General features: G+C 35.1%; 1 protein-coding gene across 1 annotated transcript in view; it reads left to right on the top strand.

Moving 5' to 3' along the window:
* PKHD1 (PKHD1 ciliary IPT domain containing fibrocystin/polyductin) overlaps window positions 1–26,658 on the top strand; it is a 685,806-nt gene that overhangs the window by 609,418 nt on the left and 49,730 nt on the right. Inside the window, exons 52-53 of the mRNA XM_044675345.1 lie at window positions 17,591–17,726; window positions 20,022–20,109. Of these exons, the coding sequence (XP_044531280.1) occupies window positions 17,591–17,726; window positions 20,022–20,109 (224 nt within the window). The remainder of the gene's footprint in view (window positions 1–17,590; window positions 17,727–20,021; window positions 20,110–26,658) is intronic.

Below are 26,658 nucleotides of genomic sequence, written 5' to 3'. Positions count from 1 at the left end.
TTAAAATAGGAATAATAACAGAGCCTACCTCCCGGAGTTTTTGTGAGGATCAAATGAGATAATAATTATAAAGCAATTTCATAGTTCCTGGCACATAGTAAGCTAATATTATTAGTAGTAACAATTCATAATTATATAATATTATATGTTTTATAGTATATAATATTGTGTGATATATAAATACTATATTTTAAATATATAGTATCATATGCTATATACTATATATAATCCTATATAATATTTATATGATATCTAATAATATTAGTAACAATTTGTAGTTGTATTGTTGTTAATAATTTAATAATATTAAATGTTAGTTATTATGAATAGTAGCATTAGTATGTTCATCATCATTATTTCATAGACTTGCTATAAAGAATTTTGTATAGTTAGACCCTTTGTTCTTTTTTATGATGTATTTAGTATAAAATCTTAAATTTGGATTTCTAGGTCAAAAGATAGAATCAAGTTTGTGTGTCTTACAGAATATATCTTAATTGTGCCACCAATTTTTTGCTTTAGTTTACATTACTCCAGAAATATACAAGGAGCAGTGCAGTCAAACAAGCCAGCAGCCTATGAGCAACACATATAACCTGCAAGATTCTATGTCCCAATTCAGCAAAAGCCAAGGACCAGAAAGAACTAGGAAGATTAAAAAGAAAACCCCAAACTCCAGGTGACAAAAAGACACTGTAAGGAATGGCAGCAATCAAAGCAGCACTATAACACTTAGACTGGTGTAGCAGGGCACAAGGTACTCAGCATTTACCCTGGGATGCCCTAGAGGGCTCTGAAGAACCTGAACTCTAAGCCTCAAAGATCTAAGGATTCTAAATTTAGGAAATAAATGTCAGTGAAGGAAGTCAGGGGACTCGGGATGAGAACAAGCAATGAAAATCACCCCACCCAGAAGCCAGGAGAAAGAACCTGGCTTGGCACTAAAGCCCAGTTCAGCAACTAAGGATGAAAATATTAGTAAATCAAAATAGATACCTGACACATCCCCATCCACATATAGATATAGACATATATGCATATATATACATATACATGTGTGATATATAGTGTATGCATATATAAAATATATGTGTGAAATATACATGAAATATCAGATATATTATGTAATCTATATATATTTATGTGTATAAAATCTAGAAAAGTTCTAAAACAAGGAGCCATTAACTATGTAAAAACTTTAAGCAAAGACTCAAGGGAAAAGACAAATTTTCTACAAGGACTGCATGACTACCTAGAAGAAATGAAGCGAGAGATTTAAAAATTTGAAACAAAAGCTCTAGGTAGAAAGAGAGTAAAGTACTTAGAACACAAAGTCATAAACTTTATTCAAGTAATGTACTTCGAAAACTAGAATAGATCAAACAGAAATCAATGACTCCACGAGATAGCAATAGATGAATCAATCTATTGCTAGATATAGACATATATACACATGCACACACACACATACAAAACCAAAAGATTGAGAAAAAAAGAAATGTAAGCTATCTAAAATAAAAAACAACTGACCTGAAGAAAAGGTCAAAAGAAGATAATTTAAAAATCACTGGACTCCCTGAAAACCATAATACAAAAAGGAGAATGCTTCTGGGAAGAGAATAGCCTCCAGCAACTCAAACTTTCTAATCTGGAAGAAGTGATTAAGTGGGATAGGGAGGGAGAAAAAAAAACAAAGTTGAATGTATGAGGATGCCCATTATATGTATACACAAATATACATATAATTCATAATATATATACAAATATGTATATTTGGCATCCTCTTACACTTAACTCATGTATACATACAGATGTATTACACATGTGTACATGTGATATATACACATATGCATACAAATTTGTGTACATATATGTTATCACAAAACAAAAATTTTTTTCCATCTTTACAGAAATAAAAAAGGGGAAGAAAAGAGGAAAATATTGAAAAATAGACTAGTAGTTTTTATTTCCTAAGGGCTTAAGCTCATTTTGCAAAGAAGTAAAACCATATAAAAGTATCTTTCTAACACTTGTAGTCCCAAAAAGAAAACCTTATCAATCACTAAGGACTCTTAGAGTTTGTCTTCAGTCTTTTCAAAGACGGCATACACAAACAAAAAACTGACATCTATTTACATTATAACGTATAGATTTGCAACAGTCTGTTTATCCTTCCAGATATTTATTTTGTATTGCAAAGTATACTTGTTTTCATATTTTTATTGGCTGAAAAATATAGTAAAAGCTCAATGGAGAATAATTTTTAAACACTGATTATTCAACAATGTTAATGTAAAAATGTACAATACTACATATCCTATTGGAAATTATGAATCTTTCCTCGTTTTAAAGTAAATACAGTTTTTAGGTACAAACCTTTCAAAGGTCAAATTTGAAAAAAACTATAGAGATCGCTATATAATTCAACATTTATAAATAATAGTCTATTGATGACTTTCTCAGAACCCAAGTTAGGATAAGCATTTTTTTAAATATAGTGAGTTTCAGGCTTAAGGGAGATCTGAAATAGCAATGGACAGTATGCATTCCATGAATTTCTAAGAGAAGTCTGTGTATTGTCAACTCATAAGGATTTTCTCATTCAATCCAAGTTCTATCAACTTATATCCTTTAAATCAACTGTTTGTTGCTAATCAAGTGGTTATGGCCTTATTTAAAATACTGCTTGATTTCTCTTATATATAATAGAGATAGCTTAGTGACTCAATGGATAGAATACTAGAGCTGGAGTAAGGAGGACCTAGGTTCAAATTTGGCCTCAGTCACTTCCTAGCTGTGTGACCCTGGACAAGTCACTTAATCTCCATTTGCCTTAATCTACTAGTGAAGAATATAGGAAACCACTCCATATTCAGTGCCAAAAAAACCTATGGACAGTATAGTCTATGGCAGTGATGGGCAAACTTTTTAAAAAGGGGGCCAAAGGAAAGGAAATGCTCATCTGTCAGTCTGTTTCTAAGGCAACTCTTTTGAAGTTTCATTGTATTGTATCCTACTCATTGTATTTGTCAGATTAGGAATAATGTCACACAGCCAGATAGAACATTGCAGGGGGCTGCATCTGGCCTGCGGGCTGTAGTTTGCCCAACACTGGTCTATGGAATCATGAAGAGTCAGACACTACTGTATAACAACAGATATATAGATACAGAAATACACACAGATACATACATATGTAAACACAAGTCATATGTTTAATACATGTAAAACGTATGCACAGGTGGGTATATATATGTGTGTGTGTTTTATATACAAATGTGTATGAATGGCTGAACAAATTGTAGTATATAAATATTATTACACTAAAAAGATGATTTCAGTAAAAACCAGGTAGTACAAAATGATTCAGTGTACTGAATAGAACTACAAAAACAATTCATATAAGTACAAAAGAGTTATAAAGGAAAAACAGCTTTGAAAGATTTTAGTATTAAAATCAATGAAATGACCAATGAGGGTTCCAGAGTTAGTATGATGAAACATATTAAACACCTCCTGACCAAGCTTGATGATCTAAAGATTCAGAAAGAGATAAACGTTGACGTTGTTATTGAGCAAATTCCTTTTGCTTGACTATGCTTATTTATTGAAAAATTTCCCCCTTTATTTTGATTTTTAATTGAATTGGGGTAGAATAGTTTGAAGGAAAATTAGAATCAATTGTCAATGATAAAGGGCCATTGAAACATTTAAAAAATGCATAAGAACAAAAGAAAGTGTAGACAGAAGTAAAATTAAGAAGTATAGTCTTGAAAATAATATGTGGAATTATTATAAATATTTTAAAAGCAAGTATAAAGAAGCAAAAAGTCATTTTCATATATGGGCCTCTGCTTTGTTTTTCTATGATATGCAAATAATTTCTGGGTTCAGAATCATATATCTATGCCTAATATTTATCCATAATTCTATCTAAAATTTTTAAATACAGAAAGAGACTGAGAGCCAGGTATCATCAGGTAAGTAGGAAGAGAACCAAGAGGGAAAGTCTTCATGGAAATGAAGGAAGAGTATCCAGGAAGGGAAAGTGGTTGCCTCTGGCACATACTATAGAGAGATTAAGAATAAGGGAAATTAAGAAAAGCTACTAGATTTGAGAATTAAGAAGTCACTGGAAAATTTGGAGAATGTGATTTCAATTCACTAGAGAGAGAGGAAAAAACAAAATATAAGCAGAGAAAAGTGGGGCAAGATGGTGGTGGGGAGAGAGGGCAAGATAGGCTTCTTGTAGAATTTAGGCTACATGAGGACAAGAACTGTTCCACTTTTGTCTTTGTATGCCCAGGACCTAGCACCGTACTTGGTATATAATTAATAAATATTAATTAACTTGATTAGACTTGAATTATTGTTAATTCATTGAAACGGCACTTAAGCTAAATAAATGGATGAATAAGTGAGTGAAAGAGGATCCCCTCAAGCTCTTAGCTTAGAAAATTGCTTCCTTAGGTCCCTAGTTGGGAGAAAGTGTTGCTGGATAAGGGAAGATGAGGCCCAAAGAGCATATTTGCCTATATGTGTGTATTTATGCATGTATTTATATGTATATGTACATATAGATATATATGTACAGTTATCCATATTCTCTCACCCAGATAGATATATATAGACACCAATATCTTCTATTTGGATGAGAGAATATGTAGGGGTTTATGTGTGTGTGTGTGTGTGTGTGTGTGTGTGTATATATATATATATATATGTTATGTATATTATATTTTTTACTCTGTGTCCAGGAAAATATGAGTAGCTTTATAAAAGTCATCACCACTACTAAAGAAATAAACAAACCACATCTTTCAGATATCAGGTCCATTATATCTTTGTTGATAAAAGGCAAAGTTAAATAATAATATTTAGGGTCTGAGATATTTTACTAAATGCATTTTAGATAATGAGTGCTCCATTCAATTAGGCTATATACCCTTTTCCCTTCTCATTGAAGTTGCTGTTAATAAATAATCAATTAATATTTAATGGGGAGTAATTACTTTTATGCTAACATCTCTAATGGATCCAGGATTCAATACAATTAAAACCAGGAGAGGAATCCTTAGTAGTTCTGTTCAAGATTGTACATTGGTGGAATACACTGCCACATAAGCAGCTGCCTGTCTAAAAGAAGAAAGAGATGACCAAACAGAATTTCAGCTTCCCCATCTACAAAATTGATGTAATTAAGTGTCCTGGTTATCATACATTAATGGATTAATATAATTCATCACTTAAATGACTATAAAGCTCAGGACATTGTAATTGGTGCTGAGGATAGAAATCTGCAAAATGACAATCCCCGCACTCAGGGAGCTTATCATTAGTAGGCTTATGACATGCATACAAATAAAAGTAGTACAAATAGATTGTGATAAGGGTCAAGAAGAGATAAAGATAAATATACTCTAGAAATTTTGGGGGAAGGGAAGGAATCAATGAAGGGTCCAAAAAAGACTTCATAGAAAACGGAGAGAATTTATTGAGTGACTGACAAAAGTAATAAATGCAGATTGATTGATTCCATGTAAGAGGGTGGCTTTAATTGAGATAGAAAAGAGAAAAGACAAATATAGGGAATAGCTACTTGTCTAGTTTGCAACTCTTTCAAGTTTCAAGCACTTTTTTAACATTAAAAAAAATTAGATGCAAAATTGATAGTGGTTATATTTATTTTATATATGTATTTGTACATATATACAAATATATAATGGTAGCCCAATAAGAATCAAAATAATAAATCATGTTACACATATGTATTCTTCTCCCCACCCCAGGGGTTTGCTATTCATATTATAAGAATCAGTGGCTTAGAACAGAAATTATACAATAAAAGTATAGCAATAATAACAACGCAGAGCTTTAAGATTTGCAAACTGCTTTTCATACATTTTGTCATTTGATTCTCAAGACAGCCCTATGGGATAGGTGCTATTATTATTCTATTTTTACAGATAAAGAAACTAAGGCTGAAAAAGATTAAGTGACTATACAGGGTCACACAGTTAATACATGTCTGAGGGGGAATAGGGTGATAGAAGGCTGGAAAGGTACATTCGAGCCAGATTGCAAAGGGTCTTAATGTAAAACTGAGAAGTTTGTATTTTATTTTAGATTTATGTCTGCGAAAGGAAATTAAGAAATGGGGAAAGGATTATGATTAATCTGATATCCTAGGAAAATGATGAAAAACAAAGTTAGAATAAGCTTCCTGTGTGTGTGTGAGAGAGACAGACAGACACATAGAGAGACAGAGAGATTGACAGAGACAGATAGTAAGGGAGAAAGAAACAAATGGAGATTGATACAGAGAAATACATACACCAAAGCAATGTGGAGTAATGGATAAAAGACAAGACTAAAGTCCCTGCAGATTCCTGAGACACTTTTCATAGAACTGTTGAGATAAAAACATTTTTTCATAATAAATATTAAGATTTGTGTGTGTGTTTCTGTATGTGTGTGTTCATGCACATATAGGCTCATTAATTCTTACTATCTGATATTAAATAGCCATATGTGTATGGACTAGTAATTTAACCATTGAAACAATCATCTAAGTTTAGATCTATGTTAAAGAATTCCCTACATCAATAAAATCACGGGAATTCAGATACACACTTATACATATACATACATACATATATACACACACCTATACACATATACACATGTATACATTTCTTATTCTTATTACTTAGTTATATGTATAGCTATCCATATATATTTATCAAGAGTAATGGACTTGGAAACAGGAAGGCATACTCAAATTCTGCTTCATTGAGTTACAGGCTTTTTGCTCCTGGAAAAGTCACCCAACACCTCTCAGTTTCAATTTCTTCACATATAAATTGAACTTAATATCATGGTGCTGGTAAGTGGCACAGAAATAGAGTGTCAGGCCTAGAGACAGAAAGATTTATCTCCCAAGTTCAAATCTAGCCTCAGACACTTACTGGTTGTGTAAACCTAGTCATGTCAGATGTTATTGCATGTTTATATAAATATATTTGTATAAATATATATATATATGTACATACATATATATATGTACATATATATATGTTCACACATATACACAAGCAAGGAAGCCTCAAAATTATCCCTGCATGCATAGTCCTAGTCATAGAGACTGGATGGATCAAGGTTTCACTTCAATTTTGATTAAATTTATTCTTCCTCCCTGTCTACCTTTCTTTTTCATCTGGGGGGTCCTTTGCCTATAGATCGTGTTCATGTGGATAGATAATTAAAAGAAAATTGGGGGGCAGCTGGGTAGCTCAGTGGAGTGAGAGTCAGGCCTAGAGACAGGAGGTCCTGGGTTCAAACCCGGCCTCAGCCACTTCCCAGCTGTGTGACCCTGGGCAAGTCACTTGACCCCCATTGCCCACCCTTACCAATCTTCCAACTATGAGACAATACACCGAAGTACAAGGGTTTAAAAAAAAGAAAAGAAAAGAAAAGAAAATTGTTTCAATATTAAACATTGTTAGTTATCCTCTTTCCATCCTCTCAGTGGGATAGCATTCCAGAGAGGGTAGTTTGGGGAATAGTCAAAGATATTAGAGGTATTCAAAATGCAAGCAAAGAACATATTTTCAAAAATCAACAAAATACTTAAACATTTGTGAAGCACCTACTGTAGTGGGTCCAGTGCTAAACTCTTGGAATGCAAATGGGAATACAAATAAGAAAAAAGATAATCCCTTCCTGAAGGAGTTTACCATCTAATGCATAATGATAAGATACAAAAAAGAAGCTACTAAGGGTTGAAAAGAGGCACTAGGGCATAATAATAATGGATTCATTCCAAGGAATGCAGGATACTAGTGACAAATGAAGAACTGACCTGGGTTCTGAGACCTCTTTAAAAGGAAACTTTGGGAGGAGTTTTTTGCTTCTACCTTCAGCCCTTCGATCATAGGAGCAAAAACAAATGAGGGTATTAATGAAGTGTGAATATTAATGCTGATGCAGTGTCCTTGATGATGAGTTTCTTGGGGATAAGCTTTTTGGAGGGGGTGTTCAAATATAAGACGTACTGAGGGTAGAAAATAAAAAAAGAGACAAGAAGGGACTTAGCAGATAGAAATAACCAGGAGAGTAGAAGTGGTACTAATAGACAGCACATTATTTTATCAATGGGATATGGCTTCCTTATCATCACTTATGTTTATTACTCACCATCTGTCATAGCCATTTTGAACTTACTCTTGACTTTGACATTTGTGATGTAATAAGAAACTAACTTTTGTAAATCATATCATCTATTTTCTGTGGGGACTTTGGCACTTCTTCTGTCTCATTTCTTTCCATGTGTCTAGAATCTAGAGGCACAAGACCAAAAGTAAATATGCTCAGGCAGAGAAAACTATTTCCTGATTCATTCTGTGTGGCTGAGCAATTCTATACTGAAGAACAGAGCACTTGTCACGGGCTCTCCAGTGAGTTTAATTGCTACATGACATGTGCAAACAGCCTTGTAGTTTTGCCCAAGCCCCTTGGTCAACTTTAACCATTGGGTGCTGGGAGTTACCATTGAAACTGAGGAAGAGTTAAAGGGTTAGCCCCAGGCATCCAACAGAGAAAAGTGAGGCAAGAAGCCTGGCATGTTTATACTATGGGCTAGACTTTCTCTGAGGCATTTGGCTCTCCTTAGTATCAATGTCTTTTTAGGTATTTCAGCTGACAGGTACTTGATTTCAAAAGAGAATGCTCTTCTCCTTGAGTGGTGACAAAACTTTGTAGTTTTCTTCTTACTTGCTAATGATAGCATAAAGTACAAGGAAATGGAAAATGTTTATGTCTAAAAACATTGGTTTTGGGGGCAGCTGAGTAGCTCAGTGGATTGAGAGCCAGGCCTAGAGACCAGAGGTCCTAGGTTCAAATGTGGCCTTAGACACTTCCCAACTGTGTGACCCTGGGCAAGTCACTTGACCCCCATTGCCTACCCTTACCACTCTTCTGCCTTGGAGCCAATGCACAGTATTGACTCCAAGACAGAAGGTAAAGGGTTTTAAACAAACAAACAAACAAACAAACAAACAAACAAATAAATGAAGATAAAAAAATAAAAATAAAAACATTGGTTTTCAAAATATGGTCCATGAGACTCCTGAGGATCCTGGAGATACTTTTCATGGAGTTGCTTAATAAATATTAAGATTTCATTGACCTACCAATATATTCCACCCTTTTCCAATTACTTTTCAGAGTGAAATCAGATTTTCTACATATATTTCAATGAAAGCAACATACGACAATAGATTGAATGCCAAGGCAGATAATGAGAATCCATTTCTTTTCCATTAAGAGAGCATAAGAATTTGCAAACATGCTATTCTTCTCTCTTTTATTTTTGTTTAGGGAAATATTGTTATTTTTCATAAAAATACATACTTTACATTAACATGTGATTAAATCATTGTTAATATTTAAAAGAATTAGTAAACATATTAAAATTAATTAGCTTTAACTTCCAATATGTTAAAAAAAGTTATAACCTTCATAAACAAAAGCTCTTTGGGATCCCCAATAATATTTAAAAGTATAAAGGAGTCCCAAGATGAAAAAACTTTTAGAACTAGTGATCTAAAGAATACCCAAATTGAAAGGAAAAGTCTAGGATATCCCAGTGGACTGTGGTGTCCAAAGTCTGAAGTCAAGTCTGTACATCTATATACATATTCATCATTTCTTGCCTTGCCTAAAATAACTTTTCTCTCTTTCCAGAAGGAACAGGCAAGTGGGGTCAGGGGGCAGGAGGATCTGGGTTTGACTCTAGACTCTGCCACTCACTACCTATGTGATTTTAAGTCAGTTTGCCTCTCAGTACACTTGGCAATTCTCTAATATTACTTTTTTTTTTTTTAACCCTTGTACTTCGGTGTATTTTCTCATAGGTGGAAGAGTGGTAAGGGTGGGCAATGGGGATCAAGTGACTTGCCCAGGGTCACACAGCTGGAAGTGGCTGAGGCTGGGTTTGAACCTAGGACCTCCTGTCTCTAGGCCTGACTCTCACTCCACTGAGCTACCCAGCTGCCCCCTCTAATATTACTTTTTAAAGATTCTGATGTAAATGATGAGGGAAATTTCTCCTCTAAGTCATCACTTTATTAATGAAATCATGGGATTAGTTATTAATAAAATGATCAATTAGAGACTAGTCCCAATCCCTCACTTATTTTCAAGGTAATTCTAGGCTTTAAGATTTCAAAAGCAATCTTGGGCCTCAAGTCATTGATAATCTTTTAGGGATCTGTGAAACAAAACCATTACCAATTAAGATGGAGGTTTCATGGAAGAAGTGCTGTATAAATCAGCATTTAAAAGTGAGATATGAAGTCAACAAACAGAAGGGAGGACATTTGAGGCAAACCAAATGAACAAAGCATTAAGGCATAAAAGAATAGGGTGAGTTGGGGAGAGAGAGCAATTCAGTCTGACTGGATTGTGTTTTGAACACATGAGAATAGTATAAAATTCTGTCATATTTCCTAGAATATAAGCTCTTACAGGGCGAGAGATATTTTGTTTTGTCTCTTAATATTTAGCACCAAACATTAATGCTTTGTGTATATACAATTCATACAGATGTCTATCTTATGCTTATAATATACAAATGTCTATATTATATATATATATTTGCATACTAAAATATGAGTATATTTTAGTGTATATATATATGTATATATATATATGTATATATATATATATGTTGGACCATACCTCTGAGTTAGTTTATTCATGTCAGGAGCTACCATTGAGTAACATCCTTTACTAATGTAAATCTGAAACTTCTCTGAAATATAATGTTTTAGACCAGGAGTTCTTAGCGTTTTTAGTTTCATGTCTCCATCTAATGAAACTTATGGACTCCTCAGAATAATATTTCATTTCATATACATAAAGGAAAATTAATAAGATTGATAAGATTACAAATAAAACTAATTATATTGAAGTACAGTTATCAAATGCTTTTAAAAAAGGTTCATGGATGCTAAGTTAAGAACCTTTGTCTTGGTTCTCATCTCACACATATTAAGTATTAAATCAAAATTAGGTGAGTTGAATTGAATAGAATTCACTCTATAGACCAATATAAAGGAATCACAGAATAAGTTTGCTTTATGAAAATGAGTTGTAGAACAACAGTGATACACTTATATTGATGCAGCAATTGTGAGGAATGAAAAGTAACATTTATTTCTTCTTATCCTCACACTACTCCCATGAATAGATGGAGAAGCTAATCTTCATTTCTTTTTGCAGATGAGAAAACTGAGTCTTCTAGAGATGATATAACTGTAACTGAACTTACGTAGCTAAAACTGTCTCTTGAAATGCCAAGAGAAGTCCATTACAAGACAGTTTTATTTATAAAGCAACTGGTTTAATATTCATACTTGAAGTAAACCATACTGTTCATTTACCTTTCTCCTCTTCTATAACAAATTCACCCAGATACTTAATAATCATATTGATTTGTGAGCTCATTGTGGTTATTTCCTCCAAGGATCTTGTCCATGACTATCACAAAATATCTACCCAATGTCAAAATTAGATTGTTCATTCAAATGTTATCTGGGCAACAGATATCTTCCATCCAATTTGCCTTTCATGAATGGTCAGGCCAATCTCCTTTGAATGATCATATATATTTTGTAGGAGAATCTGTTGTGTTCTAGATCCCCCCACCCCAAGTATAAAAACTAACCAAATAAAATCTTTTATTTTTGTCCTTAGCTTTCCTTGTGATTTTAGCTTATTCTATTCTTTATTCCTCCTAATAATATCCTTCCAGGAATGTGCCATACTTTCATATGTACCCTCTATTATCTGTTCTTGCTTTTATCTTCAATGCATGTCTTTTTAGAATCTTAAATCGATCAGTGAGTTCTTTATACATTCACATCAGTCTCTTCAGATCTTTCTTCTCTTTCTTTGTGGAATTGTTTCCCTTTGTGTCTTTAGAATTGCATTCTTTAGAGCTTGCCATCCCTCTATAGCTTATTTTCCCTGCAGAATTTGGGTTAATGTTATCCTATTTCTTTTCAATCCACTGAAATCTCCTTTCCCTAAATTGATGGTTCAAGTCAGATTATGCTTGTTTCCCTTTCCTTTGTCACAGATTATAAGAGGGAGTAGACCTTCCTCTTAATATTTATTACTTTCATCCCAATAAACAGTTCTTCCCTCTTTGTAAAGTCTAGAACATAATTTCCCTTGTTGATAAGTACATGTTGAAAGAATTCAACTAAAACAGCCACACAGGAGAAATCAGGTGGATGGAGAAAGTTTATTGTACGTTAATATATTTGAATAGGCAACCATAGAGTACAGTAATTATTACATAAATCTTTGACAGGCATTGCAATAGGCTGATGAGATGATCCCAACATTGAATAAGAGGAGTATGGGACTACATGAGCTTTGGGGGCTTAATTTAATGGCCTCAACCTAGTGCCTGAAACAAAGGTCCAGCAATAGAAACAAAACAAAATAAAACAGAGCAGTTTTCTGCCGCCAATATGGTATGGTTATGTCATATTATTCTAAAGTCTTCAGAAAAGTGAATTGTTTTCCCTCAAAAGGCAATGGAGAGGGGGTAGCTGGGTAGCTCAGTGGATTGAGAGCCAGGCCTAGAGACGGGAGGTCCTAGGTTCAAATCTGGCCTCAGACACTTCCCAGCTGTGTGACCCTGGGCAAGTCATTTGACTCCCATTGCCTACTCTTACCACTCTTGTGCCTTGGAGCCAATACACAGTATTGACTCCAAGATGGAAGTCACTTGACCCCCATTGCCTACCCTTAACACTCTTCTGCCTTGGCTCCAAGACAGAAGGTAAGAGTTAAAAAAAAAAAAAAAGGCAATGGAGACTTGCTTGATAGTGGTAAACAAGTAGGGAGACATTATACATTCTGCAAAATGATTGATTTCAAGAGAAATGCATTACTGGAAAAAAAAAGTGAGACATTTACATAGCAAAAGTGAAGTTTAAAGAATGAACTTGCTAATAGAACTATTAGTGACACTGAAGTCATGTAACTTCTAGTCAATGTCCTTTTCATTACATTGCACACAAGAACAGGATGTTTAATCTTATTAGGAATATACTTTAATAAATCCATTAGTTCATTGATTGGGCATTTCCTCTGATGCTGCATACTGAAACTTTTCTTCCTGTACAACTTATCTATATAACCTCCCATAAATCCTTCCTGGAGGGTTCACCCAACTTCCTAGAGGCAAAGGAATTTTAACATTAGATATGCGCCAGAGCAACCTTTAGATTATATATCTATTTTCTTTTATTCTCTCTACGTAATAGGCTCACTTTCTTTTCCAATCATATATTCCTATTTACATGCTCTCCTTTTAACATTAAAGATCATAAATTGACAGCTGTAAAGGGCCACAAAAGTCCTTTCATTTACACTTAAGGAAACTGAGGTCCAAGAAGATTAAGAATCTTATTCATAGATGTACAAGCTCAGACACTGAATTTGAACCAAGTACTCCAGAGCTGGTGATCCCCTGTGCTGCAATGTCTCTTCCTGGTGTTATTCTAAAGTCTATTTACTCCCACCATATGTCTCTCCACTGACTTTGGAGTCTTGCACAATTTGGATTCTTTGGTGATTATGGTCCTACATAGAATCTCCAGAAGTATATAGTGTTAAAAAGATGAGGTTTGACTTAAGGGAATAGATTGGTCTCTCTCAGAGTGCTGGACCTTTTTCAGAGAACCAAAATTTCAGATTCATTTTGGAATTAAATTTTCTTCTTAACTCATTACTCGATACCCTATTTTTTCTTTTGGGACCTTTACAAAATAATTGAGATTGAAAGTTCAAAGAATATTGGGGAATTTTTTTTATCAAAGTCTAAATAAATTTTAAGCTTATCCTTCTTATTAGCCTTAGGGAGAGAAATATAGTGTTATTACCAATCCTTTCCCCCCCACCCCATAACAGGTCTTGCTTTTTAAAAAGACAGCACAAGGGGCAGCTGGGTAGCTCAGTGGATTGAGAGCCAGTCCTAGAGAGGAGAGGTCCTAGGTTCAAATGTGGCCTCAGACACTTCCCAGCTGTGTGACCCTGGGCAAGTCATTTGACCCCCACTGCCTACCCTTGCCACTCTTGTGCCTTGGAGCCAATACACAGTATTGACTCCAAGATGGAAGGTAAGGGTTTTTAAAAATAAATAAATAAAAATAAAAAAATAAAATAAAAAGACAGCACAGGCAGAATATATATATATATATATATATATATATATATATATATATATATATATATAATTTGCTGATCCTGGAAGAGAAATGTAGATGCTCCTTGGTACATTCTTCCTTCCTCCCCTCCCTGCAGTTAAACATTCCCAGTCTGGCAAGCTAAAAAAGCAAGAGATAAAGGGGGCACCAGAACTCCCTGAACTGGGGATTTTCCAGCTCTTGTTGCTCCTTATCTTGTATCCTCTGCTTAAGGCAATGTAGGGGGGAGAAAATTCTTTCACACTCCTCACTGGTTATTGGAAGATGTCAAATAAGGGGTTAAATTGGGGGGGGGGTGCGGTGGGCTTTTCCTCCCTCTTCTATTTTTTTTAAGTTTGGCTGTAGGTCCTTCTGCCTCCAGGCCAAAGTTACATTAGCAGTTGGAAATTGGATAACGACAGTACAATGACAAATCCAGGTTGCTTGCAATAAGGTGCTAATCCCTTTGCTTTAATATCGGAGCAGCGTGTAATGATGTTTGGACATCACTCCAGTTTACTGACGACCCCACTGGGGCCGGCAATAGAACCTTACAACTGTCTAACAAGGTGTCAGGTGACTCCCGTCGTCACAGCAACGGACACTGGAATCTAATCTTCCCTCCATCCCTTCCAGCACCCAATAACGCCTAGATTATATAAGTGGCCCATCATTGCTTGGTAACTCGAATCAATTAACGTTAATTCGCACAATGCTATGATGTATTGTGATCACTTTCATTTCAGGGAAGGGGGAGAAATTGCTATAAGTCACCCAAAATGAGGTTGTCTGTGGTGCTGAGGTATTAATTGGGTGTCCATATTAAATGGAAAAGGAGCACCATAGTGAAGGGAAAGTGGATGAGTGACTCTCTTGGCTGCTATTGACCTATCAGAAGAAGACAGTGCCCTTTTCCTTTGCTTTTATCTATTACAGTTTTCCCTATTGCGTGTCAAGTTGATGTATTATAAAAAATTCATTTGGTGACCTTTCACCCCCTTAGCAGATTAAACAATTTCACTTGGATGGCATCATTAACAGGACCCTGCATTTAATGATGATTTCTCTAAAAGGCCACGGAGATTCGATTTTAAGCTAACAGATTTATTGCACTATTATAACATATCGTAAAAAACTGTACCACCTACGGTCTGGTTTTAGGATAGAAACTGCTTAAGAGTTTATGTGGAGCTTAAAGTGGTATTACCTTGGGATATGCTGTAGCAGCAAGTCTCTGACCTCCAGTGAGATGCTGTTTACATTTAATAAGAGATGTTTGCTCACAATAAACTTAAAAGTGTGTCAGGAAAGGGGCTTTTAGCTAGTGCTCAGACATTTGTTTCCAGCCACTGGGTCTCTTGGTATCAGTGATGGCATGTCAGACTGTGATGGAGACTGTCAGCTTTTCCTACCCAAATGGTTCCCTCTCACTTGCAGCTCTTCAGGGAAAGCATGCAAGGATTAGGTTAGGGGCAGAATCTGAACCAAAAAAAATGAATTTAGAATCTCCCAGCAGCTTGAGATTCATAGGAGAGAGAGCACAGTCGAGAGTAGAGATGGAGGAAGCTAGGAGCGATGGTGGATTTGGCTTAAATTTCAACCTGGTTCACACTGGGTAATTAAAACAGAGCGCTGGCTTACCTTGGTGGCCTAAATATATTAATGAATGGCAATTAGGACCAATCTATGTAGCTGTAAGATATTTTTTGCAGTAGGATTCCCTATATATAAAAATCAAAACCTTCTCTGGTAGACAGATCTCTAATCTAAGTGTCACAACCATAACACATTCTACCCCAACTCCTTCCCTTCCTCTTCAGTTTGCCCTGGTGGAAGGGAAAAAATTGACAAAAGCAAGCCAGCCTGCTCTGGCACTTAGTTATGAATTTGGTGCTTATATTACTCCCTCGAATTATCTTTCAAGAAACTCAGTTAGATTTCTCCCCTCCTGCTCTCAAAGCTTTGGAGATTATGAAAAGAAGTTCTTCCACACAAAATGCTGAGGATCTCTAGCATATAGTAAGGGAATTATCCTATCATTCACATCACTTCTCCTGGTTAATTAGCATTTGGGGAACAATATTTGTTTTTGAATAGTGTTCTCTTATGAAAGCTATGCCCTTTAGGCCCAGCCTATTTAAGATTTAATATAAAAGGGGTAATGTTAGTGCTTAGAAATTCCCAAGTAATTCATTTGATCACACATACATTCATTCAGTTATTCATTCAATGAAAATTTATTAAGCTCTTATTTTATCTAAAACATTGTGCTAAATACTAGAAGAGATATAAAGATGAACAATTAGACATGATCCTTACCCTCATGGAACTTCCTAGCAAATAATAAAAATATGAAAATGTTGTTATTAACTCATATTTCTCTGGTGCTCTTGTAAGGTTTACCACATACTCTGTTCCATTTTATCATTTCATTTATGACAGTGGTTAAGGGATTTGAGCAAAGTTCTCCCCAAAGTGTGAGTCATTCCTAGTAAAAAAAAAAAAGTTAATCAGTTCATCATTCATTAATTCTTTCATATCCTCATTCATTTAACTAACAAACATATACTGAGTGGCCCTTACATGCAAAGTACTGTGCTATGTGCTGGGATGTGGGTAAGGGTGAGAGTATATACTTACCTGGCTCTGTGTCTTTGTTCCTGTCAATTTGAGCATGCCCATAGTTCTTTTTCTTCCCATTATTATTTAAAGAAAACCTGCTTTCAGAATCCAGTGTAAGTGCAGGCTTTTCTATGAAGCCTGTCTTCTCCTTCTTACCCCCCTCCCTTTTCCCCCACCCCACTAATCTTTCCTTTCCTGGATCTTTCAGAGTATTTGTGCCTCTTTCTTCTTTCTTTCAGATTGCAATCCCCAAGAGAATGGACTATGTTTTTTTCTATCTGTGTGTGGCTTAGGGTCTGCCATGTTGTATGTTTTAAAAAATATATTTATTGAATATAAGACAAAACCCCTTCCATCAAGAAGCTTATAGTCCAGTGAGGCCCTGATTTTTGATGAATCTCTCCCGATAAATAGTAGCAATGATAAGTGATACTAGTCTGAAAAGTTTGCATCATCTATCAAGCTATCAATCCCATAGTTCTTTTTTTATAGTTTTGTTGATTTTTTTCAATTTAACTCACAAATATTTTATGAAATATAAGGAATGCTATTGAGATAAACATCATTGATGCAAACTCATAGACACTGTCCTCTATTTCTCTCAACTCGCAGAGAAATTATATTTTCTAAATTTGTAAAGGAAATAGTAATTTCAGCAAATTTGTTATCTAATGAATGCTTCTTTTTCCTCCCCCATGGACAAGAAATTCAAGCAGTCTTGATGCTGGTAGTGTGGTATATATACAACCATATACCCTTTCAGTTCAAGTTCAGCCATCCAGTGGAGAAGTAGGAATAGAGCTTCCAGTACAACCACACCTCATCTTTCTGGATAAACAGGTAACCTTTTCCGTAGATGACCATCTTTTTCTCTAGATTGGCAGAACAAACTTGCTATTTAACTCTTTATGTCTTATACTTTGGCATTAGTGCAGAAAAATGTTTAGTGAATGCCTACTTTCTCTGCTCAATGTGTTGCCTTTGGATTCTGTTTTCCTTTCTCTGGTTAACTTTCATTTCACATTCTTGCTTTCCTACAATTACTAAAAGACTGAAGAAACAATAAGCTCAATGTGTTTGTTTTATGAGCAGAGAACAAAGAGGGGAGTTTTGAGCCTCTTCACAGGGGGCTACCAAGCCAGGTCACTTAAATCATCAGATATTGACAAGGTTTATTTGATCATTTAAATAGTTTATGAGTACATGCATATATATTTGTTATTCGTGTTGCTTTCATTAGTGTTTTCCCCCTTCTCTTTTAAATGACAAATAAGGAACTCTTCTTTCTAATCTTATTTACAGTGCCATCCACTCTTTCTATTTCCTCCTTTCTCATTTCTACTAAAACTATGAAAAAAAATCTACACTAATGAAATCACCTCTCCTTCCTCTTAAAAAAAAAATAAAAAACAACACACATGAGCATTCCTCCTGTCTGGTTATGATGAGAAGGAGGCAGGATGACTGAGATAGAGATCATAGATCACCAGCTAGAAGGAACCTCAGAGGCTTTCTAATCTAACCCCTTCATTTACAGCTAATAAAACTGAGGTCCAGTAAGTTTAAATGACTTGCCATGATCAAATGGGTAATTATCCAGAGGAAAGATGATGATAATATTGTACAATTCCATGTCCCCTTACCTCCTCCCTAAAGTCCTTCCTTTATCCCTTCATTCATTCTAATCAGTATAAATCTGCTTATCTCTCACAAAACATACTTTTTCCCTGCCCCTTCTGCTTATTTACTCTTCTTAATTCTTCAAAATTAATTCCCCTATAGAACTATCCTTTGCCTTTCTCTTTCCCCAGATCAATAATTTATAATGTGTGCTAAATACGTATTTGAGATTTTAGAGATTTGTGACTTTTGTCATTTTGGGTATTCCTCTTCCTGTCACTGATGATGACCGTTGTATGCCATAGGAAACTAGTTTGAATTGTCCAATAAGGGACAGCTAGGTAGCTCAGTGGATTGAGAGCTAGGCCTAAAGATAGGGGGTGCCGGATTAAAATCTGGCCTCAGATACTTCCTAGCTATGTGACCCTGGGCAAGTCACTTAACTCCCATTTCTTAGCCTTTACTGCTCTTCTGCATTGGAACCAATACATAGTACTGATTGTAAGATAGAAGGTAAGGATTTAGAAAAAAAAAACTATAGCTAGAATATATATTACCCTACAATCAACTTAATCTTAAACCTATCCAAACCTAGACAAATTCATCCATGGATGGCACATAGGGTCCATTAATGTACCAATAGTTGTTTTTTTTTAAATTTTTCAGTAGGCTAGGACTTATAAAGACTTAAATTATCCTGGCATGGTCATTGAGGCTCCTGGGTCACCTCTATATCACAACGAGGCAATTAGATATAGCTTTTCTAGAGGGGAGTAGTGGAGGAGGGAACAAGCATTTATTGAGCAGCTACTATGTGCCAGATACTGTGCAAAACACTTTTAAAATATCATGTCATTTGATCCTCAAAACAATTCTGGGAGGTAAGTGTTATTATCACCATTTCTTCTTATTTGAGAATACTGGGGCAAAGGTTAAATAATTTGCCCAGAGTCACAGAGTCAGTAAGCATCTAAAGCTACATATGAACTCAAATCTTCCTGACTCCACGTCTAGTGCCCTATCCACTGTATCATCTGGCTATTGCATAATAATATCTAGTATATACATATAAATGTATATACTCATATGTTGGATATAAAAATATATCCAACAATATATTCATATACAATATATACAAATATATATACAACAATATATACATATACAATATATACAAAAATATATACAAAAGTACAACAAATACAAGAATGAAAACATTTATAACATTGAAGGAGGCATCATGGTACAATGAAAAGATGGCTTTGAAGATTTGGGTTCAAAATTTGCCTCTAATGCACTCAAAATCTGTGTGATCCTGGACAAGTCACATTAACTCCTTGGTCTCATTTTCTTTTGTTAAGGGTATTAGACTAGATAGATGGGCTCTAGAGTTCCCATTCAACTCCATTTATGGTTCTATGTTCAGTTGGTATTCTGGGAAATATATGCATTAAATTCCTTCCATAGCATCTCCCCAGATCTCTTCTGAACTCTTCTTTTCATTTTCCTTTGTAGGGTCGGGTAGTAGAATCATTAGGCCCTCCCTCAGTGCCTTGGATTGTGACTGTTTCTTTGGAAGGGGCCTCAGAAACTGTGTTGAAAGGTATGCTGTTGCTTGCATGGATTTGTGGTTTGTACATCAGCTTAAAAACGTTGTACTATCTGGGTGAGTTCAAACTTGGCCTCAGATATTTAATAGCTGTTGACCCAGACAAGTCATAACCCTTTTTATCTCAGTTTCCTCATCTGTAAAATGAACCCAGGAGGGAAATGATAAAACACTTCAATATCTTTTCTAAGAAAACCCCAAATGGAGTCATGAAGAGACAGCCACTACAGAACAATAACCACTAATTAGGAAATGAAAGTTGATGCAGTTCATTCTGTGTCTGTCTGTCTGTCTGTCTGTCTCTTTCTCCTTTCTCTCTCCCTTTCTCTCTCATTCTCTTTCTGTTTCTCTCTGTCTCTCTGTCTCTGTCTGTCTCTGTCTGTCTCTTTGTCTCTCTTTCTTTAGCACTAGTGAGACATTTTAAAGCCTTAGAAGTATTTTACAGAGCAGCCTATCCCTCTGTCAGAAGAACTATACTGTCTGGTAGGCTAAATCATAGATTAGAATCACCAAAGCCTCAAGTTTTAATTCCCTTTATGCTATTGACTTGTATGTATAACAAGAAAGTCACTTTACCTTAATTGTTTTCTTCATCTAATCAGGGCTGATAACACTTTAACATCCTACTTAGTGTTGGAGAGCTTCGATTAAAATAAGATGATACATAAGTTATTTAAGTCTCAGTGTGCTCACAAGGAAGAGAATGCAAGGACCAACCAACCAACATTTCTTTCCCATATACAATCTAAGAGATTTCCTTCATCATGTATGCTTTCTGCAGCATGGCAACCAATAAATGTAATAGCCTAGAGAAAATGAGTAGCTTAATTCAACTGGCTAAGGTAGTTGAGGTACAGAATGTAAAGAAAACAATCTAAGATGCTTATATTCTTGAGTAGAAACAGGGATCTCTCTCTCTGAGAAGTATACTTCAAAAACGAACCCTGACAGGGGCAGGTAAGTGGCTGAGTGTATAGAAAGCCAGGCCTGTAAATTGGAGATCCTTGGTTCAAATTTAGCCTCAGGTACGTTCTAGCTGTGTGACCCTGGGCAAGTTACTTAACCCCAGTTACTTAGCTCTTGCCCCTCTTATGCCTTTGGACCAATAATTAGTATTAATTCTTAAGACATAAGGTAAGGGTTTAAAAAAGTACCCCCCAAACAATCACCAAAAGACCTATAATCCATTAGTGAGAGATTAGAAAGAAGAAACTCAGAGCACACTTTTTTCTTGCCTATGAACTCTTGAATTCTACATTGTTCCAAGGGAGCCAAAAGTCCAAACACGGTGGGTTTATACTATACTGTGGAAGAAAAGTATACATAGTTAGATATACACATTTGCTAAATATTGGTTCAGGTGTGATCTCAAAATTAAAAACTACTGCAGAATCTGGATGCAATCCTGACATTATAAACACAAGCTTCCTTTTTCTGGCTATAAAAAATAGCATTTTATATGCATGAATTAAAGTGTAATGAGCCATTGTTGGTCTAATGTTCCTAAATAATAATATAGGAACAAGGTAACTCCGTATTATACATTTGAACCTTTTAGATTCCCTTTCTTTAGAAATATTGGCTCTTAACATACAATTTTATATGTTATGGTGATCCTGCCTTCTATAGAAGAGGTACTGGTAGGGTGAAAACAAATTTTGGGCAGCCATTTCAATCATGTCCAATACATGATCCCATCTGAGGTTTTCTTGGCAGAGCTACTAATTTGCCATTTTTTTTTCTCTTTCATTTTATAGATGAGGAAACTGAGGCCAACAGGGTTAAGTGACTTGCTCAGAGTCACACAGCTATTAAGTGTCTGAGTCCAGATTTGAACGCAGGAAGATGAGCCTTACTGACTTCAGGCTTGGCACTCTATCCACTGCATCACCTAGCTGCCCCCAGTGAAAAATAGTACCAATCCTAGTCATGTAAAATTTTAATAACAATTGTGTCTATTAGGTATATCTCTGCAAAGTAACACTACGCAAATATAGATACTTTCAGAGCCAGGATAGTTGGTTCTGACCACAGCTTAGATGAGTTACTTGTAATCCTTTCTTCAAAAGGCACCAGTGCTACTGTTTTTCTAATTTTTTGCATCTCCTTCTTGTGGTCCTAATCTTTGAACTTCTCCACCCTTCCAGAACCTCCAGTTCCCATACCAAACCTCCTCCTCACCAGATCTGCTCTCAGTGCTGCTAAGTGAACTCTGCCTTATCTTTCAGAGAATTAGGCTTCCAGATCACTTTCTGCAATCTCCTTGCCATATCTCCACTCAAGTACCTCCTTCCTCCCATTTTCCAGCATGTTTTTGTTTCCCTCATTAGAATGAAACTAATTTAGAGTAGGGGCAGCCTTAAGTATTTACTGTATTCCCAGTCCTTTGTACAGTGCCTGGCATAGAGGGAAAAAAATGTAATACTTTGCTTGTTCTCTAATTTAAGGGATATTTGTCTTCTTACACAACATGATGAACCTGGAAATATATAATGTATGATAACGTATGTTTGACCTATAGCATACTATCTAACGCCTAGTGGAAGGGTCTGGAGGAGTGGAAGAGAGAAAATAGATTGCAAAATGTCAGAAAATGGTTATTAAAATTTGTATCAACCTGTAAAAAATTTTTTTAAAATAAATTTAAAAGATGCTTTGTTTACCCAGCATCAGAAAGTGGCTATCTCACCCATATCTTCTATATAGATTTCAATATTTTATTCATTGTGTTAATTAAGGCCACCAAATTGCATCACTAACAAAACTAAGCCACTACTGACATTTAATTTAGCCTTATATTTTCCCGAATTTGGGTCAGGCTGATCTATTCAAAGTTAGACCTGTCTATCTTTGAAACATTCCAAATATGGGTCATGATATAACAACTGTAACTTGCTTTTATAAACTGACCTGATTTCTGTTTAGCCTGTGCCTATGATCCTCCACATGTCTGCTTTAATATATATGAAATGTTATCATGTAAAGGATGAAGGCAATCTTAGATATTACTAATATCTTGTTTCTTTCTACCAGTAGCTTGAGCATTGAATGAAGAGTTTCAAATGTATGCTTCATCAAAAAAGATTGTCATTAATTTTTAATTATTTTGGGGCAGTGAATAAATCTCCTAGAATCAGGAAGACCTGAATTCAAATTGTACTTCAAGCACATAGCTGTGTGATCTGGGAAAATTACTTAATGACTTTGCTTTGTCTCAGTTTCCTCATATATAAAATGGGGATAATAATAGTACCCAGAGTTGTAAGGATTAAATGAGATAATAACTGTAAAGTACTTAGCACAATGTATTATATAGTATATGGTGAATGTTATTTAAATGTCTCTCATCATCATCATCATCATTATTATTATTATTGAATGAGAAATGTGGAAGGGTGCTATAATAGTTTTAAGTAACTAGATCTCATTCCATTCATTATAGGAAGTATTTCTAGATTTTTTTCTTCCCTTAGTTACTGAATTAAAAGCCTAAATTTTTCTTCCTTCATTGATATCTTTTGCTTCTTTGCGGGAATATACTTAGTCATATGATTTAGGGTGTAAATTCCCTTAGAAATTCTCTAGTTCAAACTTCTCATTTCACAGTAAGGAAATTGAGGCCCAGGAATGTTAAATGACTTAGCCAGGATCGTGCAGGTAGTACGTAGTAGAGCTAGGGTTCAAACCCTGGTCCCCTCCTTTGAAAATTCTCCTCTAGAGGCTCTGGCCTAAAGACCCATTTATGCATTTGATTATTTCACAGCCCTTCTAATCAGAAAGTCTAAACTAAATGTCTCATGTTCTATTGTTCATTCAATCTTCTTATGCCTTTATTAAATTCATAGAGTAGCTTCTCTTTTTCACTCTTCTACTAATGTATTCTACTTGTGGTTTGAATTCCTCTGTCTAATTATTGTGTTTGTTATTGACCCAAGTTACCTTCTAGTCTTTTCTTGAAAGATATGTTTTCTCATATTTTTTCATAGTTCTATAATCCCTATTGCACTTTATACTTTCTCCTTGTTTTGTTTGCAAAACTTATAACGCTGCCCAAGTTTAAAAAAAAAAAAGTACCCTAATGAACACTGTGTTTGCAAAGAATTATTTCATGGTTCCTTTATGCTGTGCTCCTATTTATACTCCTTAGCGACATGCTTGCTTTTGTGAAAATAACGCCTACAGTGCTGCCATATTTAGAATTTGGTGAACCAGCCCTCTAGGCTATTTTCTTTACCCAGGTCATAATGCAGCTTTCAGAATCTGACTTTCCTTTTGCTGGGCTAACTTATCTTGGAGACATTGCCTAATTACCTCATACTCCTCATAGAGTTGTTTGTTTCTCAGTTCTATTCATGGAAATTTCTGAATATTCATTTTTAGTAGGAATTAAAGGACAGGCAAAATTTTCAAGAACTTTAAACTCAAGAAGCAGCAATGTTGCAATGGAAATTTTCAATTCACGAAATATTTTTTAAGTGCCTATAGCATGCAAGTCCCAATGCTAGGTGCTGGTGATGTAAAGACAAACATGAATTCAGGGGATCTATGTTTTTCTGGGCCCTGGAGATCATTGATTTTAGAATCAGAAGATCTAGGTTTGAATACTGGCTTTATTACCTACTATCTGTGTGTTCTTAGGCCAATCACTCCATTTCAATGGTCCCGAGTTTCCTTCATCTATAAAAAAAAGAAAAGACCATCTGCCAGACATTTTCCTTCGCTTGTTAAATGAAGATATTAGGCTAGAAAATTTCTAAGAGGTTATCTCCCAGATCTAAATCACATGCTGTATTTTATCAGAAATCATTCTGATATCATTTCCCTCTATGTCTAATCAATAGTGCACTGAAACCATACTGGGAAAATTAACATTTAACTATTTTAAAGATTTCCTTGAAAGTTTTTTTAAACATAGATATTTATTTTATATGTGATATAATATAATAGATAAATAGCAATAATATAATACATATAATTTGTCATAAACATGTAATAAATTATTATATACTTATCCAGGAGAAACAAATTCTTACATTAATTTTAACAATTACATTATTACAATAGCATATGCAAAAATCTGTCTCATTCTTTTTATTCCCCCCCAATCCTCTTCCCTACCCAATAAGGCAGATACTGTAGATACTGTTATATAGGTCGTACTTATATTATCACGTAATACAAATTTCCCTGTTCATTGTATTGTGAAATGACAGACATTACTTTCTCTAGAGAAAAATTCGCAGAGGAAATAAAGTGAAGAATGATATGTTTCTATCTACCTTTGGATTCCATCTGTTCCTCCCCCTCCCCCATCATAACGGGTATCCTTTTTTTTTTGTCATTATTCCCCTGGATTCTTGCCTTGTTGAAAATAGTTATCATTCACAATGAATCATTATGAAAGATTTTTTTAAAGAAAGATTTTAAAACTTTTCTCCCCTCCCTCCCTCCCTTCTTTTCTTCTTTCCTTTCCTACATTTCCTTCTCTTTTTACTTATTCACTCATTTACTTACCCTGATTATTCATTTATTTATTCATTTATCTTTATCCCATTATTCATTTATTCATCCATTTATTTATCTAGATCCTATCCTATCCTATTTGTCTGTCTATCTATCTATCTATCTATCTATCTACCTCTCTGTCTGTCTATCTGTCTATCATCTATCTATCTATCTGTCTTTCTTCCTGCCTGCCTGTCTGTCTGTCATCTGTCTGTCTATTTATTTTAGTTCAGTTCCACTTATGTAGAGATAGGGTCTAGGGAGAAAGTGACAACCTCTACCAATACATGCTGGCTCCTTCTCTGAAATGTATAAAGAGAGATGTCTCAAGGAAGAAACTAAGTGACCTGCTCAGGGTCAGAAAGCCAGTATGTGTCAGAGGCAGGATCTGGATTGGAAGTGAGACCAGCTCCCTATCAGCTTTGCCATGTTTCCTCTGAAATCATTGTCAGTACTTTTCAACTGCCTATTTTAACTCATGTCAAACCTAAATTGTCCATACTGCATTTCTTTTCTCTTGATCTCAATGGAAACCAAGACTATAGTTTGTAACTGACAGACATCACATGATCTACTCAAACATGTCAGGTCCTTCCAGATAAACTGATCCAGTTCTTTTGACATTTAAAGTTTCCATCACTATATGGAAGAAAAACATTCAGAATAAATGAAAAATGGACTTAATTGTGTAGTGCCCCTTAGAAAATTTTGAATGGCTCATTGTCTATACAGAGAAACATAGAGGTAGCAGGTAGAACAATCTTCCTGGTAGTCAGACAGTTAATCAGTTTCAGTCCTCCTCCAAGCCCAATTTCCATGCCATCCCAAGCTCCCCCATTCAGCTCATTGTTTACTTCCAGTTTTATAGAGGAGCCTGTCAACAGCATTTGTATGTTTTATAATTACTATTCCAAGGATATGATGAACCCTGGAGTAATGTACTGTACTTTGTAGCAACTGTCTCAGTTTTTGGGCACATATGCGTCAAATTTGAGGATATCATATATATATATATATATATATATATATATATATATA

The sequence above is a fragment of the Gracilinanus agilis genome, chromosome 4, assembly GCF_016433145.1.
Source record: "Gracilinanus agilis isolate LMUSP501 chromosome 4, AgileGrace, whole genome shotgun sequence".
NCBI lineage: Eukaryota > Metazoa > Chordata > Mammalia > Didelphimorphia > Didelphidae > Gracilinanus > Gracilinanus agilis.
This window is presented reverse-complemented; position numbering and strand designations above follow the sequence as displayed.